Raw genomic sequence first — 22600 nt, forward strand, 5'->3', positions numbered from 1 at the left:
GACGTGAGGCAAAAAACACCCTCCCCCTCAAAAACACACAGAGAGAAATATTCACATTCTGAGAGAAAATCCACCAAGTGAACCAACCGGCTAGGGGAGTTGAGTGATTTGGTTAATGGGCGAGGCCAAATTTCAGGGGGCAGGGCTTTGGAGCGCTTACCACTCCCTCATTCATTACCCTTCCCTGGATCTGGGGGCTTTTGGAATCTTGACCTCCCCTTGGCCCAGCTCCTGCAGAAAAATTAGGGTGAGCCCCATCCTCGATCTGCTCCGCCAAGTTGCGGGACCGCGGGGCGTGGCGCGCTCGGGGCGGGCAGTCCGAGGCTCCGCAATCCCTACTCCAGCCTCGCGCGGGAGGGGGCGCGGCCGTGACTCACCCCCTTCCCTCTGGGTTCCTCCCTCCCTCTCTCTCACACACACACACACCCCTCCCCTGCCATCCCGCCCCGGACTCCGGCTCCGGCTCCGGCTCCGATTGCAGTTTGCAACCTCCGCTGCGCTGCAGCAGCCACCAATTCGCCTGCGGTTCAGGTGGCTCTTGCCTGGATGTCCTAGTCTAGGGGCCCCCGGGCCGGACTCGGCGGGCCTCCCTTCACCGTCCGCGGAGTCATGAGGGCGAACGGCGCTCTGCAGGTGCTGGGCTTGCTTTTCAACCTGGCCCGGGGCTCCGAGGTGGGCAACTCTCAGGCAGGTAAGTGGCGCGAGAGCACTGGCGGGCTCGGCACCTGGGAGCCGGAACCCAGTGCGCGCAGCCTCTGAGGGCATGGGCAGGGTCTCAGGCGGCGCGGGGGTGTGGGTGCTGCCCCCGTACGCCGGGACCACCTGGGAGTGGGGCGATCAGGCTCGGGTTATCGGCGTGGTCCGGCCGAGGGCGGCATTCCTGGACCCTCACGCCCCCTTCCCCAGAGCGTCGTCGACCCTCTAATTGGTCTCCCCAAAAGAGGCTGAGGCCGAAACAGTAGTTCACACTTCTGAGGGACCCTGCAGGGAGCGGAGCAGGGACCTTAATTCTATAAACAGGAGGTGCTTGGAGGTGGGGGCCCTGGCGGAAGGGTCTCGGTTTGCTCGCCAGCCTCCTGCCCCCCACCCCGCACCGATTTCTTCTACTCCTAGTTTCGTTGTTTTGCCGACAGGGCGGAGCTACGGAAGGTTGGAGGGGGTTGTTGTTCTCTAGTGTTGGAAAAACAGGAGCGGCACCTCCTCTTCCGTGAGTGAGCCTGCCCTGGGGAGGTCTGAGATTAACCAGAGGGCCAAGTTCAGGTGACATCAGGCGGGAGGCCCAACAGAGGCTGGCGCCCGCTTTCCTCAGAATAGCAGAGCTTGAGCAACATCTCTTTGTCAAGATCCAGGTCAACCCAACTCATATTTATTGAGCATCTACTATATACAAGGCGCTGGGCCAGGAACTGTAGGGGCAAGGATTGTCCAGCCTCTTGTCTTTTCTCTCCCCAACCGGAGGATCAAGAGGGCACCTCTACTACTTTCTAAGCCTCCTGCCTTGGGGAGTCCTACCTGGGCCCATCTTGTGCCCCCTGCCCCCATTTTGCTCATTGTCTGAGGACCCTAGACGGAGCCCTGGATTGCTCTTCTCCAGTCCTCCCCCGACTCCCGTGCTATCTGAGCCCACCCCTTTGGGGTGTCTCTGGGGCCGTGGACACCTGAGGTTTGAAGTTCTGTGGATCTCCTCCCCTCCCCCCAGATTTCAGCTTGGGGTTTGGCACAGCCAGGGCCCCTTCCCCAGTGTGGGAGTGGAAGAAACCACCTGTGCTTCCCCCACAGTTGCTGGGCCTAAATTTAGATCCTGGGATTTTTAGATGTGAACACTCCCAGCTGGTGGAGGGGGGTGGTCTGGGGACTGGCGTGGGAGGGAGCAGTGGGGTGACTGTATAACTGTCCCATCCAGACTCCTGCAATCTTCACCCAGAAACCCAGGAGTACCAGAGTCTGGCCACCCTCCCTGGGTAGGCAGGAGGCAGGCATGGTTGGGTCTCTTTACCCTTTATCTGGGTCCTGCAGCCTCTGGGCATCCGGCCCTGTCTCAGTCCTTCTATAGCCCCTTTGTCCTGGCTGTGATGGGGGTGGGGGATGTTGGAGGGGAGGCTTCTGGTTGAGGAGGGGCTGGAGATTCTGGCTCTATCCCACCCCTAGTGCTCTCTACCAAAGGAGCGCCTGTGCCACTGCCCCTCCTTATGCTCCTGGTCCCTGGGTACAGGAGGGATTTTTATGATTCCGTTCCCCTGCCCTGCTCCCCAAGCTGCCTAGCTCCTCCCCAGACGTGTTGTTTGTGCTCCCTTCCTGCCCAGGCCCTTTGCCCCCTGTTTGTGTAATATGGACTTTACCCTCAGGGGAGCAGGGAACTGGGCTACCTCTAACACTGTAGCCTTCCAAGCACAGACACAAAGTCTGCACAAACACATATGGGCACGTGGGATAGATGGGGCCACCTGAAATACTTCCTGCAAGGAAACCCGGCCACAGGTTCCTGGGCCAGCAGGACCAATGTGTACGTGTTCATGTGTATGTTGTGTGTGTATGTGTGTGCCCACACTACTACTTCCCTGTGCAGAAAACTTGGCTCCTCCCTTATCTGGGGAGAAGGATTGGCACTATAACTTCGGAAAGGGGGTGTCCTGCCAGGAAGGGGATTGGGGTGGGGCTGTTCCAGAAATGACTAACCTTCCTAGTCTCTTTCATTTCAACCCAAGGACCCTGGAGTTACCAGCTCCTCTGGAACTAGCTCTCTTTGCTGGGACTAGCCAACCTTCATGGGGAGTGATAAGGAGCCCTCCAAGGTCAAGAATTCAGACTAGGGGTATATAAGAGGGACTGGGGCCTCACCAGTCTCACTCCCTCCATTCCCACTGTTGCCTCCCACTGACTAACACTGCCTCAGGGAAGGGTGGCTGGAACAGGTGGTATCTACCCCCTATTCCCCACCCCACACGTGGTCTTTCGCTGAACCAGAGGAAAGAGACTGGGGTAGGGCTTCAGAGTCCAGGATTTTCCATAGCCCATTGTCCACCACATTTGCAAAGAGTGAACTCCCAAGGCTGACATGCCATGTGCCTCTAGTCTAGGCTTTCCCCTAGTGCGGGTGAGGATTGCCATGGTGAAAGGCTTTTTCATGAACCTCTTCTAACAATGAAATTGGGTGGAGGCTCAGTGTGGGGCATCTCCTCCTATTTCTCTCCAGGTGTCCCTATATTTGCTAAAAAATACTCTAGGGCTGAAAAGTGATGCTGAGGTTGCTAGAGTGTGTTGGGATAGGGACAGAGAGTGAGAAGGAAAGCCTGAGTTTAGGAACGGGGGGAGGCAACCAGCTTCTTATCTTCCAGCTTTAAAGACAAAGCTCCCATTGACCCCCCCTCACCCCACCACTGCCAGAGCTCCCTCCTCTACTGAGGTCACTTGTCTGAGCCCAAGGCTTGAGGGTGGAGGGGAGTGCTGCTGAGGACGGGGTGTCTAGGGATAGGGTGGGGCAGCCCCCCTCCTGGATAGAATCGCCTCATTGTGGGCTGGACTGTGGCCCCAGGCACTGCCCCCACCCTCTGCCCCCATCCCACCCTCAGTTGACACAATAGGGGCTGTGTACTAGCCCCAAAGAGATATTTATTCCAGGACCTAGAGAGAGGCAGGATGAGGGTAGAGAAGTGAGTGCCCTGCTTGGAGGGGGAGAGGAGGGTAATCAAAGTTTCGACCCTTTCCTAACTTCTCTTCTCTAGTGAGGGAAACAAATTCACTGTCATCCTTCTCTATTAACCCCTTAGTACCCAAAGTGGTACCCAAAAGAGGCACAGAGGGGTCTCAGGTAGAAAAAGGAAATCTTCACCTTCCCATTCATAGGATGGTAAAGGGATTCTGAGAAGAGAGAAAGCTCTCAGGCCACTACAGCTTCTGCCTATCGCTTGTGGGAGGGTTGGAGGCAAATGCCCTCTGATCCTGTCTAATGTAACTGGAAGAGGGCAACCAAGGGGGTGATCTTGGGGGATGGCAGATGGGCTGAGAATTTGTGTCCAGCCCTCAGCCACTCTTCCCTCTGCTTTGAACAGTGTGTCCTGGGACTCTGAATGGCCTGAGTGTGACCGGCGATGCTGAGAACCAATACCAGACACTGTACAAGCTCTACGAGAGGTGTGAGGTGGTGATGGGGAACCTCGAGATTGTGCTCACGGGACACAATGCCGACCTCTCCTTCCTGCAGGTTAATGTGCCCACCACCCTCCTTCCTCAACCTGCTCCTCTTTATTCTCCCCTAGAACCCTCCTTCCCTCTTCAGGGCTACCTTCTGCTGGAGTTCACCCTTCCTAAGACTCAGGAATTCCTAAGATCCAAACCCGCGTATTTCTGGGGACAGTGGCTGTAATCTGGGACCTGTGGTCTCGCTGTTGTAGCCAGGGATATATAGGGGGCAGGGGCAGAGGCAGGGGCGGGGCAGGTGGTGTTCTGTGGTAGTGCGAGGTCAGCAGGGACGAGCGCAGAGAGACACCTGAGGACCGAGAGAGTACCTGGGGAGATGAGGAAAGGGCCCTCCTGGCATGAGGAGCTTTGAGGAGAAAGCTGCCTGTCTTCACTCCCAGAAGTGACATAGTAGTGTGACACAGTCTACTCCCTACTCCAAAATAGGAATTAGCAAGAGTTAAGGAGAGGTTCATGCCTGTAATCCCAACACTTTGAGAGGCCAAGGAAGGCAGATCACTTGAGGTCAGGAGTTCAAGACCAGCCTGGGCAACATGGGGAAACCCTGTCTCTACAAAAATACAAAAATTAGCTGGGCATGGTGGCATGCACCTGTAGTCAGCTACTTGGAGGGCTGAGGTGGGAGGATCGCTTGAGCCCAGGAGTTTTACGCTGCAGTGAGCTGAGATCGTGCCACTGGACTCCAGCCTGGGTGACAGAGCGAGACCGTCTCACCAAAAAAAAAGGTCAAGTGCGGTGGCTCATGCCTGTAATCCCAGGACTTTGGGAGGCTGAGGCAGGCGAATCACCTGAGGTCAGAAGTTCGAGACCAGCCTGACCAACATGGAGAAACCCCATCTCTACCAAAAATACAAAATTAGCCAGATGTGGTGGCACATGCCTGTAATTCCAGCTACTTGGGAGGCTGCGGCAGGATAATTGCTTGAAGCCGGGTGGCGGAGGTTGTGGTGAGCCAGGATCGCGCCATTGCACTCCAGCCTGGGCAACAAGAGCTAAACTCTGTCTCGAATTTTAAAAAAAAGAAAGAAAGAAAGAAGGAAGAATTAAGAGTTAGAGTCTTTAATGCCTGAAGGAGGAGAGGGGATTGAGATTTTTTTGCCCTGTTGTCTCTCTCATTGACATAATCTGCTCTGTCACAGTGGATTCGAGAAGTGACAGGCTATGTCCTCGTGGCCATGAATGAGTTCTCTACTCTACCATTGCCCAACCTCCGGGTGGTGCGAGGGACCCAGGTCTACGATGGGAAGTTTGCCATCTTCGTCATGTTGAACTATAACACCAACTCCAGCCACGCTCTGCGCCAGCTCCGCTTGACTCAGCTCACCGGTCAGTTCCCGACGGTTCCTTCCGGCCTCACCCCTCAGCCCTCAGACTGGTACCTGCTTGATGATGACCCAAGGCTGCCCACTCTAAGTGCCTCTTCCAAGGTGCCTGTCACCTTGGTAACTGTCTAATGGTCCATTGCTCCCTAAGCAATAGAGGGCCCCCAGTAGGGGGAGCTAGGGGCATCTACTCCAGGGAAAGGAACCATGTGTCCTGGTGGGGCTGGCGTCGGAGCCAGATCTGTTACCATTTCTCTGACTTCAAAGTACAGTGTACTGGAGGGCAGGCGTGATGGCTCACACCTGTAATCCCAGCATTTTGGGAGGCCAAGGAGGGCAGATCACTTGAGATCAGGAGTTTGAGACCAGCCTGGCCAACATGGCGAAACCCTGTCTCTACTAAAAATACAAACAAAACAAAACAAAACAAAATTAGCTGGGGATAGTGGTGTGCACCTGTAATCCCAGCTGCTCAGGAGGCTGAAGCAGGAGACTCGCTTGAACCTGGGAGGTGGAGGTTGCAGTGAGCCGAGATTGCACCACTGCACTCCAGCATAAGTGACAGTGAGACTCCGTCTCAAAAAAAAAAAAAAAAAGCCAAAGCACAGTATACCTGGATGTCCCTCCTTCCCTAGGAATTCTACCTTTGCTCTCCTAAACCAAACCCCTATGAGCTGAGGAATATAGAAGTTAAAAACCACCTGTCCATCTTCTACTTCTCCCTGTCCCAGTCAGTTGGAAAACATATGGGCAGGGCTTGTGGGAGGGGATGTTGAGTCAGAAATCTTCTCTCCCTCTCTCCCTTCCCCTCCCCCACTAGCTAAACCGGATCTGGACAGGTGACTGAGGAGGCGGGAGTTTCTTTTGGCCTGACTCCTCGTCTTATAAAGGGAGTCTTCTCTGCAGCTTGGATTTAATTGGACCTATCTGTCTGCCTCGTCCTCCCACTCCTGAGTCTCAGGTGTCCTTTTGGATGGGTGGAGAGGTAAGGAAGAGGCATACTGCTGTGGCCCTTAACCCTGTCACTTCTTTCCCTACCTCAGAGATTCTGTCAGGGGGTGTTTATATTGAGAAGAATGATAAGCTTTGTCACATGGACACAATTGACTGGAAGGACATCGTGAGGGACCGAGACGCTGAGATAGTGGTGAAGGACAATGGCAGAAGCTGTAAGTGACTGTGATCAAGACTGCTCCCCAGCCCCACCAAACCGGAGTGACTCCCTTCTTTCCATCATCCTTACATTCCTGATCTGAACCCGCCTCCCCACTGAACAAACACCTCAGGTCCCTGACTCAGCAGCCCACCAGGACGGACCATGCCAGTCCCCTGGAATCTAAACTACAGAAGAGGTGTTTCAAGAAAAGGAGCAGATAGGCCGGGTGCGGTGGCTCACGCCTGTAGTCCCAGCACTTTGGGAGGCCGAGGCGGGCGGATCACGAGGTCAGGAGCTCAAGACCATCCTGACTAACACGGTGAAACCCCGTCTCTACTAAAAATACAAAAAAAAAAAAAAAAAAACCAAACAACACTAGCTGGGCGAGGTAGTGGGCACCTGTAGTCCCAACTACTCAGGAGGCTGAGGCAGGAGAATGGTGTGAACTCGGGAGGCGGAGCTTGCAGTGAGCTGAGATCATGCCACTGTACTCCAGCCTGGGCGACAGAGCGAGACTCCGTCTCAAAAAAAAAGAAGAAGGAGCAGACCGAGCATGGTGGCTCATGCCTACAATCCCAGCACTTTAGGAGGCCAAGGTGGGAGGATCACTTCAGCCCAGGAGTCCAAGACCAGCCTGGGTAACATAGCAAAAGATCTACAAAAAATTTAAAAATCAGACAGGCGTAGTGGTTCACACCTGTAATCCCAGCTACTCAGGAGGCTGAAGCAGAGGATTGCTTGAGCCCAGGAGGCTGCAGTTGCAGTGAGCTGTGATTGTGCCTTTGTACTCTGGCCTGGGCAACAGACTGAGACCCTGTCTCAAAAAAAAAAAAAAAAAAAAAAAGATTCCCTGGGTACTAAGCAGGGAAGCCAGATCTTTAGGCTCCACATCTGTTACTCGTTCCACTAGAATATACTCCCTTCTCCTCAGAGCCCACCTTCCCCTGACCATTCACATGCATATATTCCTGCATATATTCAGTTTGCCCAGGAGGAACCAAGTTCCTGGGTTGGGACTGGGATTAAGGTTGGCATTTGCCCCAGTCCCTCCCCTTCAGCTGCCCACTGGGTAGTGTGGAGGCGTGGCCCCACCCCTTGTTGACAGGTTCACTTGAGCCCAGCCCTGCTCTCCAAGGGCAGGGAGGGACACAGCCTTGGCTTTTTGCTTCCCGGGATTTAGGTGCCTGTGTAGTGACATCATACCCTGTTGATTCAAACAAGCCTTTCTTAGCCCTGATGGCCCCTTGTGTTGCCTTCCTTCCCAACCAGGTCCCCTCTGTCATGAGGTTTGCAAGGGGCGATGCTGGGGTCCTGGACCAGAAGACTGCCAGACATGTGGGTTTGAACTTTCCTCCAAAAACCTTACTCATACACTTTCATATCCCTTCCTCCCCAAGCCTGGGTCAACACTGCGGGGGAGGCATGAGCAGTGGCCTCAGGATTCAGTCCTAGGAGCCCTAACAGCCATGCTTTCTCTCCTTCCATAGTGACCAAGACCATCTGTGCTCCTCAGTGTAATGGTCACTGCTTTGGGCCCAACCCCAACCAGTGCTGCCATGATGAATGTGCCGGGGGCTGCTCAGGCCCTCAGGACACAGACTGCTTTGTATGTATTCTTTCCATTGCCTGGGTTCTGAAATTGGGTTGTGGCCTTTGAGGAGGAAGTAGGGGTACACACGTAACATAAATCTGATGGGCCTCCTCTTGTCCCAGGCCTGCCGGCACTTCAATGACAGTGGAGCCTGTGTACCTCGCTGTCCACAGCCTCTTGTCTACAACAAGCTAACTTTCCAGCTGGAACCCAATCCCCACACCAAGTATCAGTATGGAGGAGTTTGTGTAGCCAGCTGTCCCCGTAAGTGTTTGAGGGGAAGGAACAATGATCAACAATAGTAGTTCCAAGATTTTAGACAAAATTGTGGGAGGCAAAAAGAATCCAGTTGGTGATAAATAGTGAGATTGGTGAATGGTTATGATCATCTAACCACTCTAGTGAGTGACCCCTATGTCCTGTCCTCCCATGACTTCAGCTATCACCCTTACTTCTGCTCCTTGTAGCAACAAATAGTGAAGAGACTTTCGAATCTACAGGGCAGCACTTAAGGGACCTAGGGTGTCAGATGGGGACAAATCCAGTGCAGAGCCAGAGGGAGCCCAGGCCCACAGCAAGGGTTCCATTGGTAGCTGGTAGTGTTCCTCCCTCATCTCTAATGGTGTCGTCCTCCTCTTCCCTAGATAACTTTGTGGTGGATCAAACATCCTGTGTCAGGGCCTGTCCTCCTGACAAGATGGAAGTAGATAAAAATGGACTCAAGATGTGTGAGCCTTGTGGGGGACTATGTCCCAAAGGTGGGTAGGAGATGGTAAGAAGTTGTAAAGAGACAGCCTTTCCTCTGAGCCTGCTCAGACCACCCCCACTGAATCTCTCTTACATTTACAGCCTGTGAGGGCACAGGCTCTGGGAGCCGCTTCCAGACTGTGGACTCGAGCAACATCGATGGATTTGTGAACTGCACCAAGATCTTGGGCAACCTGGACTTTCTGATCACCGGCCTCAATGGGTTAGAGATCCTGCCTTCCCTCCTTAGACCCCAGCCCATGCACCCCTCACAGTTCATTTCACTGGCCTAAACTTTCCTATGTGGAGCTGACTAGGAATCAAAGTCACAAAATTCTAGCCTGTTATAAAGGACCTGAAAGAATGCTTAACACATCCTCCATCCAGGCCTTGGGTCCCCTCAGGAACATCTTTGAGCAATTGAATATCGCCCTGTCAAGGAACAAGGGACAGGAACAGCATATCCTCTTTCTGAAAGTTTTCTTTTTTATTGTCTTTTCTTTTTTGAGATAGAGTCTCGCTCTGTCACCTAGGCTGGAGCGCAGTGGCGTGATCTTGACTCACTGCAGCCTCAACCTCCTGGGCTCAAGTGATCCTGCCACCTCAGCCTCCTAAGTAGCTGGGACTATAGGCACACACCATCATACTTGACTAATTTTTTTGTATTTTTTTGTAGAGACAGGGTCTTGCTATGTTGCCCAGGCTGATCTCAAACTCCTGTGCTCAACCGATCCTCCCATCTTGGCCTCCCAAAGTGCTGGGGATCACAGCACCCAACCTTCTTCTTAAAGTTTTCTAAAAGTTCTTCTTTAAATTTGGATAAAAATCTGTCTTCAGGCTGGGCACGGTGACTGTAATCCCAGCACTTTGGGAGGCTGAGGTGGGCGGATTACGAGGTCAGGAGATCGAGACCATCCTGGCCAACATGGTGAAATGCCATCTCTACTAAAAATACAAAAATTAGCTGGGTATAGTGGCGCATGTGCCTATAATCCCAGCTACTCGGGAGACTGAGGCACAAGAATCACTTGAACCCAGGAGGTGGAAATTGCAGTGAGCCAAGATTACACCACTGCACTCCAGCCTGGCAACAGAGCGAGACTCTGTCTCCAAAAAAAAAAAAAAAAAAATTCTGTCTCCCCATGACTTTTAGATGTTTTCACTCATTCTGCTCCTTGGAGCAACAGAACAAAGGGACTTTCTAGTCTGTAGGACAGCACTTAAAATATATGTGTGTGTGTGTGTGTGTGTGTCAGAAAAAGAGAGGGAAAAAAAACCACTATGACCACTTGTTTTTTTTTTCCTTTAATTTTTTATTTTGACATAATTTTAGATCTACATTAAGTTGCAAGAATGGTGTAAAATTCCCCATATACTTTTTTTTTTTTTTTTTTAATTTAGACACAGTCTCACTCTGTCGCCCAGGCTGGAGTGCAGTGGCGCCATCTCGGCTCACTGCAAGCTCCACCGCCCGGGTTCACGCCATTCTCCTGCCTCAGCCTACTGAGTAGCTGGGACTACAGGCGCCCACCTCCACGCCCGGCTAATTTTTTTGTATTTTTAGTAGAGATGGGGTTTCACCGTGTTAGCCAGGATGATCTCCATCTCCTGACCTCATGATCCGCCCGCCTTGGCCTCCCAAAGTGCTGGGATCACAGGCGTGAACCACCATGCCTGGCCTCTTTTTTTTTTTTTTTTTAAGACAGAGTCTCACTCTCTTTCCCAGGCTGGAGTGCAGTGGTGCAGTCTTTGGGTCACTGCAACCTCTGCCTCCCAGTTTCAGGCAATTCTCCTGCCTCAGTCTTCCGAGTAGCTGGAATTATAGGCATGTGCCACCATGCCCGGCTAATTTTTGTATTTTTAGTAGAGACAGGGTTTCACCATGTAGGCCAGGCTGGTCTCGAACTCCTGACCTCAAGTGATCCACCTGCCCCCGCTTCCCAAAGTGCTGGGATTACAAGCATGAGCCACCGCGTCTGGCCCCCCATATACTGTTTTACCCAGATCCTCCAAATGTTAACATACCACATGTGGCTGGATGCAGTGGCTCATGCCTGTAATCCCAGCACTTTGGGAGGCTGAGGCAGGTGGATCACTAGGTGTGGATCATGAGGTCAAGAGATCGAGACTATCCTGGCCAACATGGTGAAGCCCCATCTCTACTAAAAATACAAAAATTAACTGGGCGTGGTGGTGCACTCGTAGTCCTAGTTACTCAGGAGACTGAGGCAGGAGAATTGCTTGAACCCAGGAGTTGGAGGCTGCAGTGAGCCGAGATTGTTGCCACTGCACTCCAGCCTGGGCGATAGAGCAAAACTCTGTCTCGGAAAAAAAAAAAAAAAAGTCTTCCTTTCCTATTTATTTACTCTTATGGATACTTATTTTATTCTAGTCAATGGTTGTAATCTTTTACAATCATTATTTATTTTAGCCAGCCCCTCCAAGCTGGCTCCTGTGTTCTTTGGGCTGTCCCCTTAATTCTTTGAGTCTTTTCTTGTCTGCACAAGATGCTCTAGGCTCATATTATAGTTCCCCCATCCCAGCCATTTCTCCAAGGAATGTTTCCTTTTAGTGGAGAATGATATTTAGAAACAAAATTCTGAGGCTTAGTGTGCTCACTGCCACTGAATTATACCTTTACCTTATTGACTGGTTTCTACTGTTGTACTCAGAGACCCCTGGCACAAGATCCCTGCCCTGGACCCAGAGAAGCTCAATGTCTTCCGGACAGTACGAGAGATCACAGGTGAGTGGTAGAGAGTTTGGCCTTTCTAGAATAGGCGAACCACTGGCATAAATTGCGGTATAACTACTTGAGAAAATCATGTCCCAAGTTACAGGGGAGGAGCTAGGAGAACCCAAGAAAGATGAAGTCTGCCTGCCCATATGCCTCTCTCCAACCCCTCAGGTTACCTGAACATCCAGTCCTGGCCGCCCCACATGCACAACTTCAGTGTTTTTTCCAACTTGACAACCATTGGAGGCAGAAGCCTCTACAAGTGAGTAAAGACTATGGCGGAAGTGGCATCTTCAGGCATTCTTGAGTAAAATACAAGGCACCGTCTCATACAGCAGTGCCTCAAAACCAAAGGGTTTCAGAGTTTCATGAGGAAAAGGCAAAAGGAGGAGGATTCCCTCTCAGTGGATCTGACTAGCACTGAGCAAATTTCTTGACTAACATGAATCCATTGAATAGTTAATGTTCCCTTAGTAGTCTCTCCTCTCATCCTCTCTCCTTATTCTCAGCCGGGGCTTCTCATTGTTGATCATGAAGAACTTGAATGTCACATCTCTGGGCTTCCGATCCCTGAAGGAAATTAGTGCTGGGCGTATCTATATAAGTGCCAATAGGCAACTCTGCTACCACCACTCTTTGAACTGGACCAAGGTGCTTCGGGGGCCTACAGAAGAGCGACTAGACATCAAGCATAATCGTCCGCGTAGAGACTGCGGTGAGGGAAAGGGTCTGCTGGGTGGTGAGAATAGGGAGTCAGGGAGGAGAGAGCTGAAAGGACTATTCTGCCCTAGACATGGGAGTAGGGTTGAGGGATGGAACCAAAGAGAAAGGGGCTGTTAGGCTGGAAGCAGTAACGAGGAAGAATAATGAAGAGAGGGCTTGCTGGGAGTCCTCAGACTCCTCTCCTAACCCACCCCTTCCTTTCCAGTGGCAGAGGGCAAAGTGTGTGACCCACTGTGCTCCTCTGGGGGATGCTGGGGCCCAGGCCCTGGTCAGTGCTTGTCCTGTCGAAACTACAGCCGAGGAGGTGTCTGTGTGACCCACTGCAACTTTCTGAATGGGTACAGTGAGGGGAGCCAGTCAAGGATGGGTGGGGTTGGGGCACTGCCATGGAACTGTTCAGGTGGCATATAATAAAAGCCTTTAGACAGCTTTCTGCATATGCCTTGGTGGGAGTGAGGTAGGAGACCAGGTCATGAAGGTCAGGACTTGGAAGTGACCCCTCTCCCTTTATTCCCCACTGCAGGGAGCCTCGAGAGTTTGCCCATGAGGCTGAATGCTTCTCCTGCCACCCGGAATGCCAACCCATGGAGGGCACTGCCACATGCAATGGCTCGGTATAGTAGCAGCACCAGGATCTCCAAGGGAGACAGTCCAAGGGAGACAGAGAAGGGGCAATACTTGGAGCATCTGGGGAATGATATGGCTAAGGATAGCACAGAGAGGCCAGATAATGCTAGGGCCTGCAGATAGAAGATCCTGAATGTCTGGGTTGGTCTTTGCTGGGAGGTATGGAATTGACCTTGGGATCTGATTCTTCCTGACCTTCTATCTTCCACTCAGGGCTCTGATACTTGTGCTCAATGTGCCCATTTTCGAGATGGGCCCCACTGTGTGAGCAGCTGCCCCCATGGAGTCCTAGGTGCCAAGGGCCCCATCTACAAGTACCCAGATGTTCAGAATGAATGTCGGCCCTGCCATGAGAACTGCACCCAGGGGTGAGTGATGGGATAATAAGGAGACGGGGTCGGCCGGGCGCGGTGGCTCAAGCCTGTAATCCCAGCACTTTGGGAGGCCGAGACGGGCGGATCACGAGGTCAGGAGATCGAGACCATCCTGGCTAACCCGGTGAAACCCCGTCTCTACTAAAAATACAAAAAACTAGCCGGGCGAGGTGGCGGGCGCCTGTAGTCCCAGCTACTCCGGAGGCTGAGGCAGGAGAATGGCGTAAACCCGGAAGGCGGAGCTTGCAGTGAGCTGAGATCCGGCCACTGCAGTCCAGCCCGGGCTACAGAGCAAGACTCCGTCTCAAAAAAAAAAAAAAAAAAAAAAAAAAAAGGAGACGGGGTCAGGTGGAAGGGTAGGAGCACAGAACTAGGGTGAGGGAAGCGGAAGCAGAAAGAAGAGAGAGGCTGTGATTTAAGAATCACTCCCAGCTGGCCGAGTGCAGTGGCTCACACCTGTAATCCCAGCACTTTGGGAGGCCAAAGCAGGTGGATCACTTGAGGTAGGGAGTTTGAGACCAGCCTGACCAATATGGAGAAACCCCGTCTCTACTAAAAATATAAAATTAGCTGGGCGTGGTGGCGCATGCCTGTAATTCCAGCTACGTGGGAGGCTGAGGCAGGAGAATTGCTTGAACCCAAGAGGCGGAGGTTGCGGTTAGCTGAGATCACATCATTGCACTCTAGCCTGGGCAACAAGAGCGAAACTCCGTCTCAAAAAAGAAAAAAAAAAAAGAATCACTCCCAGCTGTGTAGCGAAGGATTGGAGAAAGGGAAAATCAGTAACAACACAAAATTACACCACGGTTTTGGGAACGTGGAATAACCTTAGTTCAAGAGGGTTTCACTGAAGAGGGGCTTGGGGAGAGCTAGTAAGCTGGGGGTGGAGGCCATGTCTTGGGATCAGCTTTGGGCTCCAGGATGGGATGCCATGGTAAGTTCTGAAACAAGCTTTTGTATGTTGAGGCTGTTGAAATTGAGCCTCTGTTGTCCAAGCTCTCATTTAAGGTAGTGACTTTCTTCCCTAGGTGTAAAGGACCAGAGCTTCAAGACTGTTTAGGACAAACACTGGTGCTGATCGGGTATGATGGGGTTGGAGATTCTGGAAACTGGGGATATTTGAGAGTTGGGAGAGAGGTGGTTACCTGGAGAGAAGAGCAAGGCTCTCTTCATTCTGGCCTTTTATGTACGCAGTCCACTATCACCGGACACTTGGGACTCAAGAATGCAGGCTTCTGGACTTCCCTTCCTAAAATTAACTTTCAGTAGCCGAAGAGTGGTCCAGATTTAGGTTGGTCCCTCCAGTGCTTAAGGATATATATGTGAATGTTAATTTCTTACCCTAGATCTGCATCATACCTTCAGCACAAGTATAGTTGACATTTGTAAGGAAGATGCAAACCCAGGATAATGTTGGGTTTCTATATATCCCATAGCAAAACCCATCTGACAATGGCTTTGACAGTGATAGCAGGATTGGTAGTGATTTTCATGATGCTGGGCGGCACTTTTCTCTACTGGCGTGGGCGCCGGATTCAGAATAAAAGGGCTATGAGGCGATACTTGGAACGGGGTGAGGTGAGTACTTAGCTTACTTTTGTTTTTTCTTTTCTCTCTCTTTCTTGCTTTTCTTGCTTTTCTTTCTCTCTTTCTCTCTTTCTTTCTTTCTTTCCATGCCCCGGAAGTCTCTTTATAGCTTAATTTTGAGTGGTACCCTGTGCACCCAGGGGTCAATGATGACATGAACATCACTCCCCTCCTCTTTCCCCAGAGATTTGATCCCTTTCTTCAAGGAAGTAGTGTGGTCCCCTAGAAAGAACACTGGTCAGCGAAATGGAAGGCATGCATTCTAGTCCTGATTTTGCCATTAATTTGCCACATGACTTTGAAGAAGTTCCTTATCTTCTCTGTGCCTCAGTTTATGCATCTATACAGAGGAAATAACACTTATCCTTCCAGGATGGCAATAAGGTTAAAGGGGAATGATGTATGTGAAAGTGCTTTGGAAAGCACAGAGCATGGTATAAAAGGTACTCACGGTGGTAATAGTATTACCAACTCTCCCTAGCTGTCTCTTTCCCCACTTCATGTTCGTCCATCAAAGGGAAAACCCTGATTCCTGATCTCATGAGCACAAATAACTTCCTCAATTCTTAGGGTCTGTACCTCAATATGCCTATAATGCATTCCAGGACTAACGGTCCTTCCTCTTCCTGCCCTTTCGGCTCTGCCACTTTTGGCATTCACCTATGGGGAGCGGGTTGGAGTGGGACATGCGAATGGCCTTTCCTGAGCACCTCCTTCCCATTTGCTCCTCAGAGCATAGAGCCTCTGGACCCCAGTGAGAAGGCTAACAAAGTCTTGGCCAGAATCTTCAAAGAGACAGAGTTAAGGAAGCTTAAAGTGCTTGGCTCGGGTGTCTTTGGAACTGTGCACAAAGTGAGTGACCCATAGGAATTCTGGAGAGGTGGGGAAGGCACCTAGGGCAAAAGGGTGAAAGATTTTTGCAAAGGACTGACCTAGGGAGAATGACCTTATGCCAACTCCTGCCCCAAACTTCCCAGGGAGTGTGGATCCCTGAGGGTGAATCAATCAAGATTCCAGTCTGCATTAAAATCATTGAGGACAAGAGTGGACGGCAAAGTTTTCAAGCTGTGACAGATGTAAGTGAAGGAAATTTTGTATGCCGCTAGGAGAGAGGACAATATTAGATACAATCATGTAGAAGCACGGTCCTGTGCTTCTCAGCAGCTACTATGTTAGCCAGAATGTTGGCGGGGGGCCTGGGCTGGCTGTGCACATGCTGAGTGTATGTGAACCTGTTGGTTTCCTAGATATCACCTTTTGTGTCTCTTAGCATATGCTGGCCATTGGCAGCCTGGACCATGCCCACATTGTGCGGCTGCTGGGACTATGCCCAGGGTCATCTCTGCAGCTTGTCACTCAGTACTTGCCTCTGGGTTCTCTGCTGGATCATGTGAGACAACACCGGGGGGCACTGGGGCCACAGCTGCTGCTCAACTGGGGAGTACAAATTGCCAAGGTGAGAGAAGCCTGGAGGAATTCTGTGATAAGAACTGCTTGGCTGAGGGCCAGCCAGGAAAAAGTGGGAAGGCTGAAGTTCTGAGAGGTGGGGTCCCCAACACCCGGGCTGCAGACTGGTACTGGCCCATGGCCTGTTAGGAACCGGGCCACACAGCAGGTGAGCAGCAGGCGAGCGAGTGAAGCTTCATCTGTATCTACAGTCAATCCCCATCACTTGCATTACTGCCTGAGCTCTGCCTCCTGTCAGATGAGGGGCAGCATTAGATTCTCTTAGAAACATGACCTCTATTGGGAACTGTGCATGTGAAGGATCTAGGTTGTGCACTCCTTATGAGAATCTAACTAATGCCTGATGATCTGAGGTGGAACAGTTTCATCCCAAAACCAACCCTCCCTTTCCCCGGGAAAAACTGTCTTCCACAAAACCGGTCCCTGGTGCCAAAAAAGGTTGGGGACTGCTGCTGAGAGGTACCTTTAAGATTTGGGAGAATTCCAGATCTCAGTGACTGATTTCCCTAACCTTAAGAATACTTTCTTCCCCTCTACCTACAGGGTATGTACTACCTTGAAGAACATGGTATGGTACATAGAAACCTGGCTGCCCGAAATGTGCTACTCAAGTCACCCAGTCAGGTTCAGGTGGCAGATTTTGGTGTGGCTGACCTGCTGCCTCCTGATGATAAGCAGCTGCTATACAGTGAGGCCAAGGTGAGGTGACACAAAGGATAAGGAGGTGGGGGTGAGTGAAGCGTGGGGATAGGGAGCAGCCAGTGGTCTCTTCCGGAGGCAAGCAGATGCTTCATGGTAAGTTCAAGGAGAGGAGGCTGCAGATGCCAGATATTTTAGTTCAGAGAACAAAGAAAAGAATGATCAAGAACTTGGGACTTGGAAATGCTAAGAAAATGTGTGGAAATGAACTTGTGATACCTCTTTCTTTAATCTGCAGACTCCAATTAAGTGGATGGCCCTCGAGAGTATCCACTTTGGGAAATATACACACCAGAGTGATGTCTGGAGCTATGGTCAGTGCATCTGGATGCCCTCTCTACCATCACTGGCCCCAATTTCAAATTTACCTTTTGAGACCCCCTCTTAGAATCTCTAAGCACTTCAGATTTTTATGTCAGATCAGGTTCTGCCTTCCCTTCACTTCATGCCCATGTCTACTATTTTGCCAGTGACTAGTCCATTTCTTTTTGCACCAGGTGTGACAGTTTGGGAGTTGATGACCTTTGGGGCAGAGCCCTATGCAGGGCTGCGACTGGCTGAAGTACCAGACCTGCTAGAGAAGGGGGAGCGGTTGGCACAGCCCCAGATCTGCACAATTGATGTCTACATGGTGATGGTCAAGTGTGAGTTACCAGCTGAGCCCAAACATTTTCTTTCTTTCTTTTTTTTTTTTTTTTTTTGAGACGGAGTCTCACTCTTATCACCCAGGCTAGAGTGCAATGGTGCAATCTCGGCTCACTACAACGTCTGCCTCTCGGGTTCAAGCGATTCTCCTGCTTCAGCCTCTGGAGTAGCTGGGATTACAGGAGGCCACCACCACACCTGGCTAATTGTTTTATATTTAGTAGAGAGGGGGTTTCACCATGTTGGCCAGGCTGGTCTCAAACTGCTGACCTCAGGTGATCTGCCCGCCTCAGTTTCCCAAAGTGCTGGGATTACAGGTGGGAGCCATCGTGCCCGGCCTGACTGCAGCCATTTTCTGACTTCCCTCTGTACTCCTCTTGTGGCTCTATTCCCTTTTTTTTTTTTTTTTTTTTTTTTTTTTATGGAGTCTCACTCTGTCGCCCATACTGGAGTGCAGTGGCGTGACCTTGGCTCACTGTGACCTCCACATTCCAGGTTTAAGCAGTTCTCCTGTCTCAGCCTCCCAAATAGCTGGGACTTTAGGCATGCACCACCATGCCCAGCTAATTTTTTTTGTCTTTTTAGTAGAGATGGGGTTTCACTACGTTGGCCAGGCTGGTCTTAAAGTCCCAACCTCAGGTGATTCACCCGCCTCGGCCTCCCAAAGTGCTGGGACTATAGGTGTGAGCCACCGCGCCCGGCCATGGATATATTCCCTTTTATGTCTCTACCTCCTACATCTTATCTCTAGGTTGGATGATTGATGAGAACATTCGCCCAACCTTTAAAGAACTAGCCAATGAATTCACCAGGATGGCCCGAGACCCACCACGGTATCTGGTCATAAAGGTGAGCAGGGAGTAGGAGATACTAAGGAAATTTAGAAAAAGGAGGAGTTGGCTGGAACCAGGATTCCCCCTAACAATCACTTATCGATATAGAGAGAGAGTGGGCCTGGAATAGCCCCTGGGCCAGAGCCCCATGGTGTGACAAACAAGAAGCTAGAGGAAGTAGAGCTGGAGCCAGAACTAGACCTAGACCTAGACTTGGAAGCAGAGGAGGACAACCTGACAACCACCACACTGGGCTCCGCCCTCAGCCTACCAGTTGGAACACTTAATCGACCACGTGGGGTAAGACACCTTCTAATTACCCAACACTTTGCACCCTGAGCCCTCACAAACCCTACGGATACCCAGATTAACTACTTAAAGGCCCCCATGGTGAATATAGATTTCTCCCTTCATCTTAACCTTTTCCTTACTTTTTCCTCCTAGAGCCAGAGCCTTTTAAGTCCATCATCTGGATACATGCCCATGAACCAGGGTAATCTTGGGGAGGCTTGCCAGGTAAGTTCTAATGCTGAGAGGCTGGGTTTTAGGATCAGATTGATAGGAGTAGTGTGGAAGACATTAGAAACCTTTGAGGTTTAATCAGTGTCCTGCAAAAAAGAAGGCAGCGAGGGCCAGGCGAGGTGGCTCACGCCTGTAATCCCAGTACTTTGGGAGGCCAGAGAGAGTGGATCACCTGAGGTTAGGAGTTTGAGACCAGCCTGGCCAACATGGTGAAACCCCATCTCTACCCAAAATACAAAAAACTAGCTGGGTGTGGTGGTGCACAACTGTAATCCCAACTACTCAGGAGGCTGAGACAGGAGAATCGCTTGAACCTGGGAGGCAGAGGTTGCAGTGAGCTGAGATGGTACCACTGCACTCCAGCCTGGGTGACACAGCAAGACCCTGTCTCTTAAAAAAAAAAAAAAAAAAAAAGGCCAGATGCGGTGGCTCACGCCTGTAATCCCAGCACTTTGGGAGGCCGAGGTGGGCAGATCATGAGGTCAGGAGTTCGAGACCAGCCTGGCCAACACGGCAAAACCCTGTCTCTACTAAAAATACAAAAACTAGCTGCACACGGTGGCAGGTGCCTGCAATCCCAGCTACTCAGGAGGCTGAGGCAGGAGAATCACTTGAACAGGGAAGCGGAGACTGCAGTGAGCCAAGATCATGCCACTGCACTCCAGCCTGGGCAACAAGAACAAGACTCCACCTCAAAAAAAAAAAAAAAAGGGCAGGGAACAACCCAATTTCCTTCTAAACAAATGTCTCTTCTTTCCTCATCATGTAAATCTCCTTGCATTATTTTCTGTTTATTTTCTTCCTTAGGAGTCTGCAGTTTCTGGGAGCAGTGAATGGTGCCCCCGTCCAGTCTCTCTACACCCAATGCCACGGGGATGCCTGGCATCAGAGTCATCAGAGGGCCATGTAACAGGCTCTGAGGCTGAGCTCCAGGAGAAAGTGTCAACGTGTAGGAGCCGGAGCAGGAGCCGGAGCCCACGGCCACGCGGAGATAGCGCCTACCATTCCCAGCGCCACAGTCTGCTTACTCCTGTTACCCCTCTCTCCCCACCAGGGTTAGAGGAAGAGGATGTCAACGGTTATGTCATGCCAGATACACACCTCAAAGGTGCCTGACTCTTCCTGGGGCTTTCCTCAATTCTTCCTCGAATCCTTTCCCCGGGCTCCTCTTGTTTTTTCTTCTCTGATCATATGCCTCTCTGTCCTATTAATTTTTTCAAATTTTCCCCTACCCCCATGAAGTTATTCGCATACCTATCCTTTCTTCTCAACCCCCAGGTACTCCCTCCTCCCGGGAAGGCACCCTTTCTTCAGTGGGTCTCAGTTCTGTCCTGGGTACTGAAGAAGAAGATGAAGATGAGGAGTATGAATACATGAACCGGAGGAGAAGGCACAGTCCACCTCGTCCCCCTAGGCCAAGTTCCCTTGAGGAGCTGGGTTATGAGTACATGGATGTGGGGTCAGACCTCAGTGCCTCTCTGGGCAGCACACAGAGTTGCCCACTCCACCCTGTACCAATCATGCCCACTGCTGGCACAACTCCAGATGAAGACTATGAATATATGAATCGGCAACGAGGTGGAAGTGGTCCTGGGGGTGATTATGCAGCCATGGGGGCCTGCCCAGCATCTGAGCAAGGGTATGAAGAGATGAGAGCTTTTCAGGGGCCTGGACATCAGGCCCCCCATGTCCATTACGCCCACCTAAAAACTCTACGTAGCTTAGAGGCTACAGACTCTGCCTTTGATAACCCTGATTACTGGCATAGCAGGCTTTTCCCCAAGGCTAATGCCCAGAGAACGTAACTCCTGCTCCCTGTGGCACTCAGGAAGCATTTAATGGCAGCTAGTGCCTTTAGAGGGTACCCTCTTCTCCCTATTCCCTCTCTCTCCCAGGTCCCAGCCCCTTTTCCCCAGTCCCAGACAATTCCATTCAACCTTTGGAGGCTTTTAAACATTTTGACACAAAATTCTTATGGTATGTAGCCAGCTGTGCACTTTCTTCTCTTTCCCAACCCCAGGAAAGGAGGTTTTCCTTATTTTGTGTGCTTTCCCAGTCCCATTCCTCAGCTTCTTCACAGGCACTCCTGGAGATATGAAGGATTACTCTCCATATCCCTTCCTCTCAGGCTCTGACTACTTGGAACTAGGCTCTTATGTGTGCCTTTGTTTCCCATCAGACTGTCAAGAAGAGGAAAGGGAGGAAACCTAGCAGAGGAAAGTGTAATTTTGGTTTATGACTCTTAACCCCTTAGAAAGACAGAAGCTTAAAATCTGTGAAGAAAGAGGTTAGGTGTAGATATTGATTACTATTATAATAATTCAGCACTTAACTATGAGCCAGGCATCATACTAAACTTCACCTACGTTATCTCACTTAGTCCTTTATCATCCTTACAACAATTCTGTGACATAGATATTATCTCATTTCACAAAAAGGGAAGTCGGGCATGGTGGCTCATGCCTGTAATCCTAGCACTTTGGGAGGCTGAGGCGGAAGGATTACCTGAGGCAAGGAGTTTGAGACCAGCCTAGCCAACATGGTAAGACCCCATCTCTTTTGTTTTTTAACAAAAAAAAGAAGAAGCAAAAAAACCTTTAGAACTGGGCGCTGTGGCTCATGCCTGCAATCCCAGCACTTTGGGAGGCTGAGATGGAAAGATCACTTGAGCCCAGAATTAGAGACAAGCCTATGGAAACATAACAAGACGCCGTCTCTACAGGGAAAAAAAAAAAAGAAAGAAAGAAACTGAGCCTTAAAGAGATGAAATAAATTAAGCAGTAGGTCCAGGATGCAAAATCCTCCCAATTCCTGTGCATGTGCTCTTACTGTAAGGTGCCAAGGAAAACTGATTTAAGTCACAGCCCTTGTTTACGGGGCACCGTTTCTTGTTTTTGCACTGAATCAAGTCTAACCCCAACAGCCACATCCTCCTCCTATACCCAGACATCTCGTCTCAGGAAGTGGTGGTGGGGGTAGTCAGAAGGAAAAATAACTGGACATCTTTGTGTAAACCATAATCCACATGTGCCGTATATGATCTTCACTCCTTATCCCCAAGATCCACTTTTAGAAGCCATTCTCATCTAGCAGTGAGAAGCTTCCAGGTAGGACAGAAAGAAGATCCAGCTTCAGCTTCACACCTCTGTCCCCTTGGATGGGGAACTGAGGGAAAATGTCTGTTGTATCACTGAAGTTTTTTGTTTTGTTTTTATACATGTCTGAATAAAAATGCCAAAGTTTTTTTCAGCTTCCTGTCTGTCAAGTGAAAACATTTCGTATAAGAGATCTGCTCCTCAGCAGTAGATAGTCACCTTTCTGTCTTCTGACAGTGCTACTCTGTCCCATGCAGATTTCTCTAGTCCTACTATTA

At 50.7% G+C, this 22600-nt stretch overlaps 1 protein-coding gene across 1 annotated transcript; it reads left to right on the plus strand.

Moving 5' to 3' along the window:
• Positions 1–3: 3 nt before the first annotated feature.
• On the plus strand, positions 4–22470 carry ERBB3 (erb-b2 receptor tyrosine kinase 3). The gene is made up of 28 exons (XM_008003605.3): positions 4–691; positions 4050–4201; positions 5337–5523; positions 6563–6688; positions 7945–8010; positions 8163–8281; positions 8389–8530; positions 8911–9024; positions 9116–9236; positions 11686–11759; positions 11922–12012; positions 12260–12465; positions 12679–12811; positions 12997–13087; positions 13314–13468; positions 14503–14556; positions 14911–15052; positions 15794–15913; positions 16039–16137; positions 16332–16517; positions 17072–17227; positions 17466–17541; positions 17725–17871; positions 18624–18721; positions 18814–19005; positions 19150–19221; positions 20035–20335; positions 20506–22470. Exons 1-28 carry the CDS (start codon positions 610–612, stop codon positions 21030–21032), a joined length of 4029 nt encoding a protein of 1342 aa, XP_008001796.1. The 5' UTR covers positions 4–609; the 3' UTR covers positions 21033–22470.
• Positions 22471–22600: the final 130 nt, after the last annotated feature.

The sequence above is a fragment of the Chlorocebus sabaeus genome, chromosome 11 (assembly GCF_047675955.1).
Source record: "Chlorocebus sabaeus isolate Y175 chromosome 11, mChlSab1.0.hap1, whole genome shotgun sequence".
NCBI classification, from domain to species: domain Eukaryota; kingdom Metazoa; phylum Chordata; class Mammalia; order Primates; family Cercopithecidae; genus Chlorocebus; species Chlorocebus sabaeus.